The sequence below is a fragment of the Salmo salar genome, chromosome 09, assembly GCF_965601325.2.
Source record: "Salmo salar chromosome 09, fSalSal1, whole genome shotgun sequence".
Taxonomy (NCBI): Eukaryota; Metazoa; Chordata; class Actinopteri; order Salmoniformes; family Salmonidae; genus Salmo; species Salmo salar.
Genome location: NC_138299.1, coordinates 124,503,564 through 124,522,003, shown reverse-complemented (window position 1 = coordinate 124,522,003; position 18,440 = coordinate 124,503,564). Strand labels below are relative to the sequence as shown.

Below are 18,440 nucleotides of genomic sequence, written 5' to 3'. Positions count from 1 at the left end.
TCCCTTTGCAGTTTCCTGAAGTCCACGATCAGCTCCTTTGTTTTGTTGACGTTGAGTGAGAGGTTATTTTTTTTGGCACCACACTCCTCGCCTTCTTCTTGTAGGCTGTCTCATTATTGTTGGTAATCAGGCCCACTACTGTTGTGTTGTCTGCAAACTTGATGATTGAGATGGAGGCGTGCATGGCCATGCAGTCATGGGTGAACAGGAAGTACAGGAGGGGGCTGAGCACACACCCTTGTGTTGAGGATCAGAGTAGTGGAGATGTTGTTTCCTACCTTCACCACCTGGAGGCGGCCCATCAGGAAGTCCAGGACCCAGTTGCACAGGTCGGGGTTGAGACCCATGGGCCACGAGCTTAATGATGAACTTGGAGGGTACTATGGTGTTGAATGCTGAGCTATAGTCAATGAACAGCATTCTTACTTAGTATTCCTCTTGTCCAGATGGGACAGAGCAGTGTGCGGTGCGATGGCGATAGCATAGTCTCTGGATCTATTGGGGCGGTAAGCAAATTGAAGTGGGTCTAGGGTGTCAGGTAAGGTAGAGGTGATATGATCCTTGACTAGTCTCTCAAAGCACTTCATGATGACAGAAGTGAGTGCTTCTATTACCTTTGATTTATTGGGTATGGGAACAATGGTGGACATCTTGAAGCAAGTGGGGACAGCAGACTGGGATAGGGAGAGATTGAATATGTCCTTAAACACTCCAGTCAGCTGGTCTCCGCATGCTCTGAGGATGCGGCTAGGGATGCCGTCTGGGCCGGCAGCCTTGTGAGGGTTAACATGCTTAAATGTCTTGCTCACCTGGAGAAGGAGAGCCCACAGTCCTTGGTGGCGGGCCGCGTAGGTGGCACTGTGTTATCCTCAAAGCGGGCGAAGAAGGTGTTTAGCTTGTCCGGAAGCAAGACGTCGGTGTCCGCGACGTGGCTGGTTTTCCCTTAGTAGTCCGTGATTGTCTGTAGACCCTGCCACATACGTCTCGTGTCTGAGCCGTTGTAATTGCGACTCCACTTTGTCTCTGTGCTGATGTTTTGTCTGTTTGATTGCCTTACGGAGGGAATAACTACACTGTTTGTATTCGGCCATATTCCCAGTAACATTGCCATGGTTATATGCTGTGGTTTGCACTTTCAGTTTTGCGCAAATGCTGCCATCTATCCACGGTTTAGGTTTTAATAGTCACAGTGGGTACAACATCTCCTATACACTTCTTGATAAACTCAGTCACCGTATCAATCAATGTTATTCTCAGAGGCTACCCGGAACATGTCCCAGTCCGCGTCATCAAAACAATCTTGAAGCGTGGATTACGTTTGGTCAGACCAGCGTTGAATAGTCCTTACCACGGGTACTTCCTGTTTGAGTTTCTGCCTATAGGAAGGGAGGCACAAAATGGAGTTGTGATCAGATTTGCCGAAGGGAGGGCGGGGGAGGGCCTTGTAGGCATCCCGGAAGTTGGAGTAGCAGTGGTCGAGTGTTTTAGCAGCACGAGTTCTACAGTCAATGTGTTGATAGAACTTCGGTAGCGTTTTCCTCAAATTTGCTTTGTTAAAATCCCCAGCTACAATAAATGCGGCCTCAGGATATGTGGTTTCCAGTTTGCATAAAGTCCAGTGAAGTTCTTTGAGGGTCGTCGTGGTATTGGCTTGAGGGGGAATATACATGGCTGTGACTATAACCGAAGAGAATTCTCTTGGGAGGTAATATGGTCGGCATTGTGAGGTATTCTAGGTCGGTGAACAAAAGGACTTGAGTTCCTGTATGTTATCACAATCACACCATGATCAGCTAATCGTGAAACATACACCCCCGCCCTTCTACTTCCTGAAGATATTTATTCCTGTCTGTGCGATGAACTGAGAACCCAGCTGGCTGTATGGACTCAGACAGTATATTCTGAGAGAGCCCTGTTTCCATATGTAAAAACAGCAGGAGAGTGTCTGGCAGCCTTGTTCATGGGCCAAAGTAAGAGGTTTTAAAAGAAGACACTGATATGGTGGAGAAAACATCACAATGAAAAAGTCCAAAAAAAGAAAGAGAGAGAAATAAAAATATGAGAGGAGGGTATAGATAGAGGGACAGATGCAGAGATGGAAAGTGAGTAGAGGGGTAGGGAGGTGGTATGGTGTTTAGTATAGATTCAAGTTTTATAACGCCAGACATATAAATAGGAAGTTTCAACCACTTAGGGGATTGGAGCCCAGAGGAAATTGCCACACCAAAATATACAGAGAGAAGAGCCTAGGGGTGTGTGTGTGTGTGTGTGTGTAAGTATATGTACGTGTGTACGTGTGTGTAGGTTTGTTTGCACATGCTACTGTGTCCTATCCTTCATCTCATTTTGCAAACAGGTTGGTCTGTATCAACTAAAGAAAAGTGTATAGCAATGGGGAGTAGACAGGACATGACTGTGAGTGTCCCTAAGAGCATGTACCTCTGTGGTACAGGGATCAGGAGACACAATCGTAAACTAAAGCCAAACTAACCATCAGGGTCATATTCATTAGGCACCCAAATTATTCAAAACCTATTGAAACAGGAAGGGACTTCCTGAACTTGTCCAATAAAAAACCCGTTTTAGTATTCCGTTGCAAAGTGTTTTGCTACGGTGTGCCCTGATTTATAAGACCCAGGACTGACCTTTAAACTCACACACAAAGTAGCCTACATGCATTTCTCTTTGTGTGAGACTTGCACCTCAGATCATGGGCTTACTCACTAAGTACGGGCTCATGCGGCTTGAAATTCAACACTGTGTGTATCTGTGTGTTGTTGACTAAGTGTGTGAACATCATGGAGTGTTTACTGAAGCTAAAGGCTGCAGGATTAAGCCTTGATGACAGAGACCCCGCCACGGCCTGCAGGCTGCAGCCATCACACATGACCAGCCCCAGGTCAGGTGGCACCACAATTAGATGATGCAACCTCAATGGTTCCTCTTTGAACATCACGCTTTGTGGCGGACAGCCATGCCGTTGTATGTGCTGTATGGCCTGTAGACCGCAATAGATGATTGAACTTCGCTGCCGATGCTGCGTGAAGCCGCAATCCTTGATTCGTCACTATTCTTCATCAATCAATGGATATATACTTTGTTGAATAGACAGTAAGTATTGCAGATTGCACCTTTAAAATTGTATTCTGTAGCTTTTACCTCGTTCTCTATTCGGTGGTCTTGAACTGCTCTCACTCAGGACAACAGTACAGGGTCTGAGAATAATCAAGCATTATCTTCAAAAGACAAAGCGGCCGATACAAACACTCAGTCATATACAAACAAATCTTAGAATCTTGTAGAGTGAGCCCTGAAATAGAGGGGAGACAACCGTGTTCAAATGAGGGGGAGAGCTTACTAAGGACCAAGGGGTGAGCAACAAGACAGTGTGTGGGCCTGTGTGTTTTTACCTGAGATTTCATCTCAGAAAGACAGAAGTCAAATCTTGCGTAATTGCTTCAGATGCTTAATCTGTTCTGAGGGAGATGTGTAATGCTGGGTAAATAACTAAGTGGGAAGGTGGTATTTACCACATACAACTGGGGAAAATCCACTTGAATGCCGCTTCAACGGGTAATTACTAGTGGGAAACTTTATCATCCCTGAGCTCCGACTTCTCCCACACGCTGACCTCTGACATCACACCTACTAAGGAAATGACTTTGATAACAGCATTTTCGGCAGTTAAATACAACCAAAAATATATATAATTTGTTTACACGCGTGATAACTGGGGACATAGTCATTACGCTGATTCTTTTGCAAAACGAAAGCAAACAGAATGAAACGAGGAGGGATCTAACTGAATTTGTCCAATAGAAACTCTTAATTCCGTTGCAAAACACAACTATTTGCAACTATTTGGACTAACGGTTACAGCCCTACACTTTTAGTTGACACAGCTTGTTAGCCATTAGCCAATCAGTGTTTCTCAATGAGTTCAAAGCACAATAATGCATCCAACTGGCATTTACGACTTCACAACGGGTAATAACCACCTTCCCACTTAGTTAGGAATGCAGCATTAGAACAGATACTACCAAAAATATAAACGCAACATGCAACAATTTCAAAGATTTGACTGAGTTACCATTCATTTTAATTTAAATAAATGTTATAGGTCTTAATCTATGGATTTCACATGACTCCGCACCCACTGGGGAGCACCCCCCCAGACGATCCCGCAGGTGAAGAAGCCGGATGTGGAGGTCCTGGGCTGGTGTGGTTACACGTGGTCTGCTGTTGTGAGGCCGGTTGGACGTACTGCCAAATTCTCTAAAACGACATTGGCTTATGGTAGAGAAATGAACATTAAATTCTCTGGCAACAGCTCTGGTGGACATTCCTGCAGGCAGAATGCCAATTGCACGCTTCCTCAAAACTTGAGACATCTGTGGCATTGTGTTGTGTGACAAAACTGCACATTTTAGAGTGGCCTTTTATTGTCCACAGCACAAGGTGCACCTGTGTAATGATCATGCTATTTAATCAGTTTCTTGATATGCCACACCTGTCAGGTGGATGGATTATCTTGGCAAAGGAGAAATGCTCACTAACAGGGATGTAAACAAATTTGTGCTCAAAATATGAGAGCGTACTGTATGGAACATTTCTGGGATCTTATTATATGTCAGCTCAGGAAACATGGGACCAACACTTTACATGTTGTGTTTATATTTTTGTTCAGTATATATACAACCAGGAGTGGAAGTAGGGCGTTAGTTTCGGCAGAGAGGAAGAAGTGAAAATGTCCACGAAAATAAGACCACGAAGTGAGGAATTTGTGTCGAATTTGGTCAACAAAAAATGGTATTGCTAATTTGCTACGTGAGGCTTATTTGATTGAATATAAGTTTCATAATGGTTAGGTTGTAAGGAATGCACTGATTTAAGTGGATGCACGCAGCATTTAGCCAACTTTGGAAAAAATTACTTTACATCGAAGTTGTGCTGGTTGTTCACACGCGTATCTGCCCTCTCATTGGCTAGAAAGGTCCCACCTGATCTCGCCTCCTCCCGCCTGCCTTCCATCTTTGGGGACATGCATTTCCATTGTTAGAGCGGTCACTCGACTATTTTGTCAATATAATAGAAAATCTTCGACCCAACTCTCAATAACTAATTACCCGCCAATCACCCACACCTGTGAGCAATCACTAATCAAGCCTTGCTGGTTCTTCAAGCACCTGGCCCTAGCTACTGCCCCGAGCTACTGCCCCGAGCAGTGGGATATGTATAGTGGAAAATGGTCTGTCTAACTGTGCCCTAAGCACTAAACTACCTCATTCCTAAAATCATCTCAGAAATGAACCCAATTCAAGAGTTACAATGTTACAAAACATGAAAAACAGTGTTACAAAAGCATTGCGGGGGAAAAAAATGCAAGAGGCATAGCTACTCATTTACATCTTAACTTTATTTATCTATTAATTCATATATATTTATATCTTTCTTCTATACAGGTTTATTTCTCAATACAATCTTTTACAGACGTACATAGATCATACATTATGTAGGCTCGAGAGGTACATTGGAGGGATTTTAACATCATCTTCATTGGATATTTTGGCGAAGTACAAGACGAGAGAAGGTCACTTCACAGACACAAGTTGAAGCACAGGTTACACACATTGGCATGCACACACTCACAAAGTCTGACTGCTACTTCTGTTCATAATGTACACACACACACACTCATGTATGCACGCTTGCACATACACACGCAAGGTATGCACGCTCACACGTACATCAATCCTGAGTTAAAATACTATTTGAAATCCTTTCAAATACTTCAGATTTGATTGCCTGGTTCAATGGAACAAATAGAACAGTCGGAAACCTGCAAACCCCGCCCATTTGGCACTAGGTAGGCTAAAACAAACCCCGCCCATTTGGCACTAGGTAGGCTAAAACAAACCCCGCCCATTTGGCACTAGGTAGGCTAAAACAAACCCCGCCCATTTGGCACTAGGTAGGCTAAAACAAACCCCGCCCATTTGGCACTAGGTAGGCTAAAACAAACCCCGCCCATTTGGCACTAGGTAGGCTAAAACAAACCCCGCCCATCTGGCTCTAGGTAGGCTAAAACAAACCCCGCCTATTTGGCACTAGGCAGGCTAAAACAAACCCCGCCCATCTGGCACTAGGCCGGCTAAAACAAACCCCACCCATCTGGCACTAGTCCGGCTAAAACAAACCCCGCCCATCTGGCACTAGGCAGGCTAAAACAAACCCCGCCCATATGGCACTAGGCAGGCTAAAACAAACCCCGCCCATCTGGCAATAGGCCGGCTAAAACAAACCCCGCCCATCTGTCACTAGGCAGCCTAAAACAAACCCCGCCCATATCGCACTAGGCCGGCTAAAACAAACCCCGCCCATCTGGCTCTAGGCCAGCTAAAACAAACCCCGCCCATCTGGCACTAGGTAGGCTAAAACAAACCCCGCCCATCTGGCACTAGGTAGGCTAAAACAAACCCCGCCCATCTGGCACTAGGTAGGCTATAACAAACCCCGCCCATCTGGCACTAGGTAGGCTATAACAAACCCCGCCCATCTGGCACTAGGTAGGCTATAACAAACCCCGCCCATCTGGCACTAGGTAGGCTAAAACAAACCCCGCCCATCTGATAAAGAAAACACAAAGTATTTGAAAGATTCCCTATAGTATTTGAACCCAGGTCTGAGGCACGCTCAAACATACAGTAATGCGTTCAAGAGAGTAGACAGGTATTCACAGAACAAAGAGACATACACCGATACCAAGACTCACTTATTACACACGTACATGCCATATTTGTACTCCCATTCCAACACACAACAGATGATTAGGTAGAGAGTAAAGACAGATACCTGTTTCAGACGCAACCTTGAGGACTGAGCGATGGAGATGATAATAGTTGTGATCGATATTTGGTTCCCACTATAAGTAATTAACATGTAAATGGTGTTTTACATATTAACAAACTAAACCAAACTAAATCAGCATGTCAGTTTTTGGTAAATGACATGAAAGCATACTTAGATTTGACAGCAATAATAATTATATAAAATAAATATATATATATATATAAATTGCAATAATATAACCCACGACTCCTTCTAATCTGCACAGGGTAACTTCTCCCCACGTTCCTTCCATTTTTTTCTGACACACAGACACACACACACACACACACACACACACACACACACACACACACACACACACACACACACACACACACACACACACACACACACAAACACTCTTACACACAACATGCCCACACACACACACACCAGAGCCTTCCGTACTGCAACTCAAGAATCCCCCCACATACGACTGGACAAAGCCCTGTGTTCTCTTCTGAACTTGTCTCTGTGTTCCCCAACAACCTGGATATGCTTACAGAGCATAATCAGTACTGCAGTGCGTCACACTACACCAACATACAGCTCTTCACCGTGTGGAGACGCTCATCAAGGCCCTTCATAGGTTCAGCCATCCCATTCCCATTCAGAAACACTGACAAGCTCCCACCAAGTCATCCTAAAACATGACAACGGCTCACATCTGGAAATACCTGTAGAAATATCCAATCAACATTTGGCTTCATTTAGACATGTAAAAAGATTCCTGGATTTTGCAATCAATGTCCGGCTAAATATCTGAAAGCAGAACTCATGAAACAAGGATCGAAGGTCAAATGAAGCCGTGAGACATTTGTTTGCGATATAAAAGTGGACCTGACAGAACAGAGACAAGGAAGAGTGCGTGTGTATGTTAATGAATCATACTGAATGGAGGGATTCCAATTGTAACAGTACACATGTCATTGTGCTGTGGCATCTAAAACCCTCTGTCTGGGGGTTGAAATGCTCTGACCAGCGTGGGCCAGTGTGAAATCAGTGACGCCATTAGCCGCTAACGGTTAGCTAACAGAATGAGCCAGGAGGGAGGTGACGGGAGGAGGGGTGGGATGCTGCAGACAGTGTGGCCCGGCACTCCACCTCACCCCTGGGGTCAGTGGGATGGACGGGGTGCCTTAGTGCTGAAGTCTGCTGTGGGGGGTTCTGGAGGAGAAGCGGGGGAGGGGACGAACCCCTCCCCGTCCTGCAGTTGTGCTCTATGTCCAGCAGAGGGGGGTGTAGTCCACCGGGCCTGGTCAGACCACTGGGTCAGACGGTGTGGGTGATGATAATGTCACTGTGAGGCCCACTGGGTACAGGGGTGATGCCCTTCAGGAGACGCTGAGGGATAAGGAAGGGAGGAAGAGAAAAGAGGGGTAGGAAGGAGCACTAGGTTATTTCATGTCATCCATTGTAATTGCGAGTTGGGTTCCCCTTGTAACAGTCTGGTTATACTAGAAGTTATCTTGTGGAATCACAGAGATTTCTCTTTGTGGTTCTATATTCCGAACAACATGCAAATTGGCACATTGGCTGTTAGCCTATCCAGCACAGTGTCAAAGCTATCTAGCGAGACCATCCCTTCGCGCCACTCATAAGCTGGGACTTTCCTGTGTCTGCTTCCGTTGAAAGTGACTGATTTCTGGTAGCCTGAGCACAATAAGTAGTGCCTGGTATAACTGCGGCGTAACCTGTCAGATCGCTCTTATTGAGCGCTGTCACACGGACGTTATGTCATCCTGACCTCGCTCTGATCCGTCTGTCTACGATCACTGGCCGCAGCAGCAGGTTAGGCATACAACGCTCACACACGTAACGCGCACACACACTTACACAGATGTACGACCAGAACACTACACGTAACACACACACCCCCCCGCTGACACTGTCTTTCAGTCCCATTGTGCGGTGAGGCACTGGGGCAAACACTGGGCTTATTGGATGACAGGTTAATCAAAGGCAGGGTGAGGTGGGAGGAAGGTGCTGTGTGTACCATACTGTTTGATGTCTGTCTGTCTGTCTTCTCAAACAAGGGGCTGTTTTCTGGCTTGGCAACGTGACAGTGTGCAGGTGCCGCGGTGTCTGTCGCTTATCTATGTTTGCGTGTGTGTCTGGAAGCCGTGGTGGCTTGTATTCCTACTCTCTGCATCTCTCCTTTTGATTGTGTCCTCTGTTAGTAGCCTGGTGATGGCAGGGGGAGGGAAGGGGGACTGGAGGGGGAGAGGCCCACCCCAAGCCCTCTGGAGGCTCTTACCTGTTTAAAGGTCCCTTTGGCAGTGAGCAGGTGGTACACCATGTAGGCTGGTACACAGATGAAGGAGGACACTCCGATGCAGTAGCCCAGAACAGTGGTCCAAGGTGGGTAGACGTAGTCAAACAACTTGACCTCCGGGGGGAACGCCAGGAAACTGACAATAATGAACTGAGGAGAGATGTGACATAGAGGTGGTGGTGTTTCGAACAGGTAAAGCTGAAGTCGGAAGTGTACATACACCTTAGCCAAATACGTTTAACCTGTTGGGGCTAGGGGGCAGTATTTTCACGGCCGGATAAAAAACGTACCCAATTTAAACTGGTTACTACTCTTACCCAGAAATGAGAATATGCATATAATTAGTAGATTTGGATAGAAAACACTCTAAAGTTTCTAAAACTGTTTGAATGGTGTCTGTGAGTATAACAGAACTCATATGGCAGGCCAAAACCTGAGAAGATTCCATGCAGGAAGTGCCCTGTCTGACAATTTGTTGTCCTTCTAGGGCATTTCTATCAAAAATACAGCATCTCTGCTGTAACGTGACATTTTCTAAGGCTTCCATTGGCTCTAAGAAGGCGCCAGAAAGTGGAATGAGAGCTCTGCAGTCTCTGGGCGAAAAACAGCAGGAGTGTTTGTGAGTGGTCTGGCAGGGAACACTGACACTGTTGCGCGCATGCACGAGAGGACTACATTTTTTTCTTTCTCTCTTTGAACGAATACAACGTCGCCCGGTTGGAATATTATCGCTATTTTACGAGAAAAATCGCATAAAATTTGATTTTAAACAGCGTTTGACATGCTTCGAAGTACGGTAATGGAATATTTAGATTTTTTTTGTCACGAAATGCGCCCGCGCGTCACCCTTCGGATACTGACCTCAACGCACGAACAAAACGGAGCTATTTCAATATAACTATGGATTATTTTGAACCAAAACAACATTTGTTGTTGAAGTAGAAGTCTGACGAAGAACAGCAAAGGTAATCCAATTTTTCTAATAGTAAATCTTAGTTTGGTGAGGGCCAAACTTGGTGGGTGTCAAATTAGCTAGCCGTGATGGCCGGGCTATCTACTCAGAATATTGCAAAATGTGCTTTCGCCGAAAAGCTATTTTAAAATCTGACACCGCGATTGCATAAAGGAGTTCTGTATCTATAATTCTTAAAATAATTGTTATGTATTTTGTGAACGTTAATCGTGAGTAATTAAGTAAATTCACCGGATGTTTGCGGTGGGTATGCTAGTTCTGAACATCACATGCTAATGTAAAAAGCTGGTTTTTGATATAAATATGAACTTGATTGAACAAAACATGCATGTATTGTATAACATAATGTCCTAGGAGTGTCATCTGATGAAGATCATCAAAGGTTAGTGCTGCATTTAGCTGTGGTTTTGGTTTTTGTGACATATATGCATGCTTTGAAAATGGCTGTGTGATTATTTTTGGCAGGGTACTCTCCTGACATAATCTAATGTTTTGCTTTCGCTGTAAAGCCTTTTTGAAATCGGACAGTGTGGTTAGATTAACGAGAGTTTTGTCTTTAAAATGGTGTAAAATAGTCATATGTTTGAGAAATTGAAGTTATAGCATTTATGAGGTATTTGTATTTCGCGCCACACGATTCCACTGGCTGTTGACTAGGTGGGACGCAAACGTCCCACCTTGCCCAGGGAGGTTAAAATCTGTTTTTCACAATTCCTGACATTTAATCCTAGTAAAAATTCCCTGTCTTAGGTCAGTTAGGATCACCACTTTATTTTAAGAATGTGAAATGTCAGAATAATAGCAGAGAGAATGATTTATTTCAGCTTTTATTTCTTTCATCACATTCCCAGTGGGTCAGAAGTTTACATACACTCAATTAGTATTTGGTAGCATTGCCTTTAAATTGTTTAATTTGGGTCAAACACTTCGGGTACCCTTCCACAAGCTTCCCACAATAAGTTGGGTGAATTTTGGCCCATTCCTCCTGACAGAGCTGGTGTAACTGAGTCAGGTTTGTAGGCCTCCTTGCTCGCACGCGCTTTTCCAGTTCTGACCACACATTTTCTATAGGATGAGGTCAGGGCTTTGTGATGGCCACTCCAATACCTTGACTTTGTTGTCCTTAAGCCCTTTTGCCACAATTTTGGAAGTATGCTTGGGGTCATTGTCCATTTGGAAGACACATTTGCGACCAAGCTTTAATTTCCTGACCGATGCCTTGAGATGTTGCTTCAATATATCCACATAATTTTCCCTTCTCATGATGCCCTCTATTTTGTGAAGTGCACTAGTCCCTCCTGCAGCATCTTCACAAGATCCTTTGTTGTTGTTCTGGGATTGATTTGCGCTTTTCGCACCAAAGTACGTTCATCTCTAGGAGACAGAACGCGTCTCCTTCCTGAGCTGTATGACGGCTGCGTGGTCCCATGGTGTTTATACTTGCGTACTATTGTTTGTACAGATGAACGTGGTACCTTCAGGCATTTGGAAATTGCTCCCAATGATGAACCAGACTTGTGGAGGTCTACAATTTTTTTTATGAGGTCTGATTTCTTTTGATTTTCCCATGATGTCAAGCAAAGAGGCACTGAATTTGAAGGTAGGCCTTGAAATACATCCACAGGTACACCTCCAATTGACTCAAATGATGTCAATTAGCCTATCAGAAGCTTCTAAAGCATGACATAATTTTCTGGAATTTTCCAAGCTGTTTAAAAGCACAGTCAACTTAGTGTTTGTATTTGACCCACTGGAATTGTGACAGTGAATTCATTATAAGTGAAATAATCTGTCTGTAAACAACTGTTGTAAAAATTACTTGTGTCATGCACAAAGTATATGTCCTAACCAACTCGCCAAAACTATAGTTTGTTAACAAGAAATTTGTGGAGTGGTTGAAAAACAAGTTTTAATGACTCCAACCTAAGTGTATGTAAACTTCCCACTTCAACTGTATGTACAGCCGGGGGGAGTGTGTGTGTGTGTGTGTGTGTGTGTGTGTGTGTGTGTGTGTGTGTTTGTGTCTCACCAGTAGGAAGATTGGGCAGATGGCCACCCAGCACACCCTCCAGAACAATCCAGGGGAGAAGCCCAGCATCATATGGACATCAGCACAGAAACGACTCGTCCCTGAAAATGGACACAAAGACACGGAATGAAACACATGCACACACAAACACTTTAGTGTCTCAATATGGAATCGCCTCATCCATCCATCCATCCATCCATCCATCCATCCATCCATCCATCCATCCATCCATTGTTTTATTGTCAGAATGAGACATGTCTAGTGCAGTCAGGTTACAAACCAATCACAAACACACATCCATTAAATCCAAAATTAAAAGGCTGAATCCAAAGAATGTCAGACTATGTGGGCCTTGTCAGCAATATCATTGTCAGTTTACCGTAGAACCAGGAAACGGCGATGACTTCTAGGAAGACCACAGTGATGACAGCAGGTCCCGTGGCGTACTCCTCAAACAGTTTCACCACAAACGCACCTCCCTAAAACAGAGTTCCAGAGAAATGCATGGGTGTTGGGAAGAAAGCTATAGAGACTATAGAGACATTTCTACAGTATATACCACTGATGTTCCACTTTAGCTTATTTTCGACATATTTCCCGACAGCATTGCTTCATGCCATTCAGGAGATTCTGGACATTGCTAAATAACCAGCAAAAAAACAGATTGGATGAAAGTATAATAACCTGGGTAATGAGCCAAGGGGACTGAGGCTGGCTGGAGTGGGACTGAGGCTGGGTGGAGTGGGACCGAGGCTGGCTGTAGTGGGACTGAGGCTGGCTGGAGTGGGACTGAGGCTGGGTGGAGTGGGACTGAGGCTGGGTGGAGTGGGACTGAGGCTGGGTGGAGTGGGACTGAGGCTGGCTGGAGTGGGACTGAGGCTGGGTGGAGTGGGACTGAGGCTGGGTGGAGTGGGACTGAGGCTGGGTGGAGTGGGACTGAGGCTGGGTGGAGTGGGACCGAAAATGGGTGGAGTGGGACCGAGGCTGGGTGGAGTGGGACTGAGGCTGGGTGGAGTGGGACTGAGGCTGGGTGGAGTGGGACTGAGGCTGGCTGGAGTGGGACTGAGGCTGGGTGGAGTGGGACTGAGGCTGGGTGGAGTGGGACTGAGGCTGGGTGGAGTGGGACTGAGGCTCGGTGGAGTGGGACCGAAAATGGGTGGAGTGGGACCGAGGCTGGGTGGAGTGGGACCGAAAATGGGTGGAGTGGGACCGAAAATGGGTGTGAGTGGGACTGAGGCTGGGTGGAGTGGGACCGAGGCTGGGTGGAGTGGGACTGAGGCTGGGTGGAGTGGGACTGAGGCTGGGTGGAGTGGGACTGAGGCTGGGTGGAGTGGGACCGAAAATGGGTGGAGTGGGACCGAGACTGGGTGGAGTGGGACCGAAAATGGGTGGAGTGGGACCGAAAATGGGTGTGAGTGGGACTGAGGCTGGGTGGAGTGGGACCGAGGCTGGGTGGAGTGGGACTGAGGCTGGGTGTGAGTGGGACTGAGGCTGGGTGGGTGGGAGTGGGACTGAGGTTGGGTGGAGTGGAGACTCACGTAGGTGAGGGTGGAGAGTGCTCCCAGGTAGCAGACACACACCAGGCTTAGGACAAACCACTCCCTCCTCCTAGACAACAACTGGGGGAACTCATCCAGCATGGCTGTGATCACCCCCTCCAGACCGGCAAACTACACAGGAAGACAAGAAGGGAGAGACATTCAACTGAAATTAAATTGAGAGAGAGAGAGAAGGAATCAGTAGAGGAGTAAGAGCAGAAAGGGAGAGAGGGAGAGAGAAAAGGAGAGACAGGTGGAGAGTGATGAGCGAGAGAGAGATGCGCACAAGAGAGAAAAATAATAATTGCACAGCTATAGAAAATCACAAAAAACAGGCAAACCCAGACAGAAAGATCCTCAGACACAACCTGTTTCTTCAGCATCAGTTCTGTTGACAGTAACCCCACCCCCCCTTCTAAGCTCAGAGCCTGATTGGATGAATACACAATGAACACAGCCTGAGAGCCTGAGTTAAATGAATTAGCACATGTAATAGCAGTACATTTATGTAAGAACGGAGAACTGATCAAAAACAGACGATTTGAGAACCAGTCTAATAATTCTGTGAGATTACCGTGCCCGTATGCATGCGTGTGTGTGTGCGTGCACGCGCATTTGTACATATGTATTCATCTGTGCGCGCATCTGTGTATATGTGCCACTGACCGTGCTGTCCAGCCCCAGCATTATGATCATGAGGAAGAAGATAATGGCGAAGAAGGTGGCAGCGGGCATGTTGGCGATGGCTTCAGCATAGATGATGAACAGCAGACTGGGACCTGGCAGAAGAGACAGACAATCAATACATTAGGAAAGGGAACACACACACACACACACACACACACACACACACACACACACACACACACACACACACACACACACACACACACACACACACACACACACACACACACACACACACACACACACACACACACACACACACACAGACACACACACACACACACACACACACACACACACGCATGGTGGAAATGTGGCATCTTTACTATCCTCTTTCATGTTTGAAAGCACTTAAGGGATTGTCATTATTTCCATACGGGCCCCTGAGGCTTTTATATGTGGTGTTGGGCTTTTATCAAAAAGGAATAGTTGGCAATTAGTCCTGTCTTGATGTATGCAAGTGTAACTAGAACCGTAGCAGAGAATTTGTTATGCGTGTGTGTCTTACGTTAGTCTGGTATGTACTCACTTGCCAGATTTCAATTACTGTCTGAACTCAGATAACCTGTGAACTATCTGGGCCTGTATTTCTAAAGTGTCTCAGAGTAGGAGAGCTGATCTAGGATCAGTTTTCCATTAAAGGTCCAATGCAGCCGTTTTTTTTTATTATCTCAATATCAAATCACTTCTGGGTAACAATGAAGTACCTTACTGTGATTGTTTTCATTTAATTGGTCCCCAAAAAAAGTGCTTCTTAGCAAAGAGAAATTTCTAAAGCAAGAATTTTGCGAGGACTGTCTGGGAGTGGTCTGAGTGGGGAGGGGAAAACGGAAAACTAGCTGTTATTGGCAGAGAGGTTTGGAGCTCTCTTTCTTATTGGTCAACACAAACACAGGAAAATCACGTGTTTGACTGCACTGGGCCTTTAAGATCATATTGTACAAGATTACAAGGGAAGGTGGAGGACACATGATCCTAGATCAGCACTCCTACTCTGACACGCTTTGTGAATACGGGTCCTGATGTAAAAAAATATAAAAAATCATACAACAACTGCTGGATATGAAAAATAGATGATGGATTTAATTGACTGATTTACCAGCATCCTTGGCTACGGTCTCCACGCCTACTTTGCGCATCTCAGCCATGTAGCCGAGCACGGTAAAGATGACAAACCCAGAGAGGAAACTGGTCAGGCAGTTCACAGAGCTGGTCAGCAACGCATCCCTGAGATGGGGGGGGGGGGGGGGGGAGAGAGGGGTAAAGGGATGGTGAGAGGGGGGAGAGAAAAGGAGGGAGGTAGAGAGAGGGGTAGAGAGTGTGGCCAGAGTGAGGGGGAGAGATAGAGACAGAAAGAGGGGATGAAGAGGGAGATAGGAGAAGAAAGAGAGGGAATTAACAACAAGTCACAGGCAAAATAAACCACATGTAGAAAAACTTCCCATATGGCAGGTTCATAAACAGATTGTACTGTATCAAGAGAAATGAAGTCTCACTTGTAGCAGTTGTTGTGAAAGGGGTTGTAGCTGGCAAAGGCCAGGAGAACCCCGAAACCTGGCCCCAGAGAGAAGAAGATCTGAGCTGCTGCATCAATCCATACCTGGAGGGAGAGGGAGAGAGAAAGAGAGAGGGGTGGATAAGAAAACGGGAAGGAGACATCAGGCAGTATGACTCGGTGTCAGTGTGTTGTATGATGGCAAAAGATTGGCTGGAAACCTAAACCAATAGTGGGCCAACTCACTGTGGTGCTGAGTAGTTTCCCCCAATCAGGTTTGAGGTAGAAGACCACACCCCTCCAGGCCCCGGGCAGAGTGGCCCCACGAACGAGCAGCACCAGTAGGACAAGGTAGGGGAAGGTGGCTGTCACCCACACCACCTGAGAGAGAGGGGAGAGAGAGAGGGGTGGGGGAGTGAGAGAGAGATAGAGAGAGGGGTGGAGGAGGGAGAGGGTGAAGGAGGAAGAGAGAGAGGAAGGAAGAGATGCAGGGAGCGACAGAGAGAAAGAGAGGGGCACGTATGAATAGAAGACATCAGTGAGAAACAGAGTTCACAGTGTTTACCTACTGTTATCTACTGTTGATCTACTGTTTCTCCATCCCTCCTTCCCCCTCTCCGTCCCCCAGCCATGCTCACCTTGCCAGAGGTCTTGACTCCCTTCCAGATGCTGAAGTAGACGATGGTGAAGATGAACAGGAGGCAGAGAGCCAGCTGCCAACTCACACTGCCAAGCTGGTGCAGACCTGGAGACATGTGTACCTGCAGTACCTGACGCCTTTACGGAACAGAGGAGTGAGGGATGAGGAGTGGATAGGAGGGTAAAGAGAGAGGAGTGAGGAGAGAAGGGGATAAGGGATGAAAGGGATCAGGAGAGAGGGATGAGGAGCGGATAGGAGGGTAAAGAGAGAGGAGTGAGGAGAGAAGGGGATAAGGGATGAAAGGGACCAGGAGAGAGGGATGAGGAGCGGATAGGAGGGTAAAGAGAGAGGAGTGAGGAGAGAAGGGGATAAGGGATGAAAGGGATCAGGAGAGAGGGATGAGGAGCGGATAGGAGGGTAAAGAGAGAGGAGTGAGGAGAGAAGGGGATAAGGGATGAAAGGGATCAGGAGAGAGGGATGAGGAGCGGATAGGAGGGTAAAGAGAGAGGAGTGAGGAGAGAAGGGGATAAGGGATGAAAGGGATCAGGAGAGAGGGATGAGGAGCGGATAGGAGGGTAAAGAGAGAAGAGTGAGGAGAGAGAGGGGTGAACGAGTGGGGTGAGAGAGGGGTGAGTGAGGGATAAGGAGAGAGAGGGGTGAGTGAGGGGTGAGAGAGGGGTGAGAGAGGGGTGAGAGAGGGATAAGGAGAGAGAGGGGTGAGAGAGGGGGTGAGGAGATGGATGAGAGATGAGGAGAGGGGGGATCAACCAGGGAGAAGAAGAGAGATGAGAGGGAAAAGAAGGTTGAGAAGAGGGGGATGAGACAGAAAAACAGAGAAAGGAGTCATTTATAGGGAAATAGAGAGATCAAGAGAGAACAGGAAGAGCATTCGTACATCTGGGGGTGGCAGGTTGCTTGCTGCAGATAGATGATTGATGATATTTTGAAAGAAAATAAACAGTTGCTCTTGCCAGTATTGCGTGTGTTTGTTTAGCTTAAGTATCAGCCTCGCGGCGAAGGACGCTAAATAAACCCATTGAGCAAGATTTTATTTGATTTCCAGGGTCATAAAAGGTAGAACGTGAAGGGACTAGGCAAGAGATAAAAAGAAAATGACAAGGAAAGAAATTGAATAAACATATTGTGGATATGTGATGCTGGCACAACTGAATAAGGAAATAAGATAACTTGGCAAAAATAACTTGGCATGGTGAAAGATAATCGAGCGACAAAGATCTATAGCTAGATGCCAGGTCACCAGTTAAGAAAACATACCAGATGGACAGAATAACAAGGTTTATGAAAAAACAGAAATGCTGGTGCCAGACATGAGCCAGAGGAGTTTTACCTGCATTAGAATGGAGAAAATCTCTCTTAGTGGGATTGATAGGAGTGAACCAGACTCAAAGTCAGGAATGACAGAACCAGTTGCTTTTTTCCATAGAAATATAATTACTAGAATGGACATCCACATTCAAGTCAATGATGAGAGCAGTCAGCTTCCTGTGGTCTGAGGGACCCCCCCCCCCCCCCCCCTTGTTTGTAATTCTCTCTCTCTCTCTCTCTCTCTCTCTCTCTCTCTCTCTCTCTCTCATTCAAGGGGTGGTATTGGCATGGGAAACACCCTAAAATTGCTGAAATAAGTAAATCAAATTAACGATGAGAGAAGTCAGATTAAGTGTGAGTTCATGTTGAATAATAATTACTACATAAATGAACACGAACAATGTAAACACATATGTCAAATATGTAAGTTGAAAACATTGCACGTTAAAAGCACCGTTTGTGTGTGTGTGTGTGTGTGTGTGTGTGTGTGTGTGTGTGTGTGTGTGTGTGTGTGTGTGTAACCAGTTTCATATCCTTTTTTAGTTAGATGCACAAATAACAGTTGAATGAACATATGAGACAGGTTTGG

At 46.0% G+C, this 18,440-nt stretch overlaps 1 protein-coding gene across 1 annotated transcript in view; it reads right to left on the bottom strand.

The window, feature by feature from the left end:
• Nucleotides 1–5,395: 5,395 nt before the first annotated feature.
• Nucleotides 5,396–18,440, bottom strand: part of LOC106612651 (sodium-dependent serotonin transporter-like) — a 27,294-nt gene continuing 14,249 nt past the window's right edge. Inside the window, 10 exon segments of the mRNA XM_045724418.2 lie at nt 5,396–8,232; nt 9,146–9,313; nt 12,166–12,266; nt 12,545–12,644; nt 13,704–13,835; nt 14,370–14,482; nt 15,490–15,617; nt 15,887–15,990; nt 16,132–16,266; nt 16,524–16,662. Coding sequence (XP_045580374.1) covers nt 8,161–8,232; nt 9,146–9,313; nt 12,166–12,266; nt 12,545–12,644; nt 13,704–13,835; nt 14,370–14,482; nt 15,490–15,617; nt 15,887–15,990; nt 16,132–16,266; nt 16,524–16,662 — 1,192 coding nt within the window. The 3' untranslated portion in view covers nt 5,396–8,160.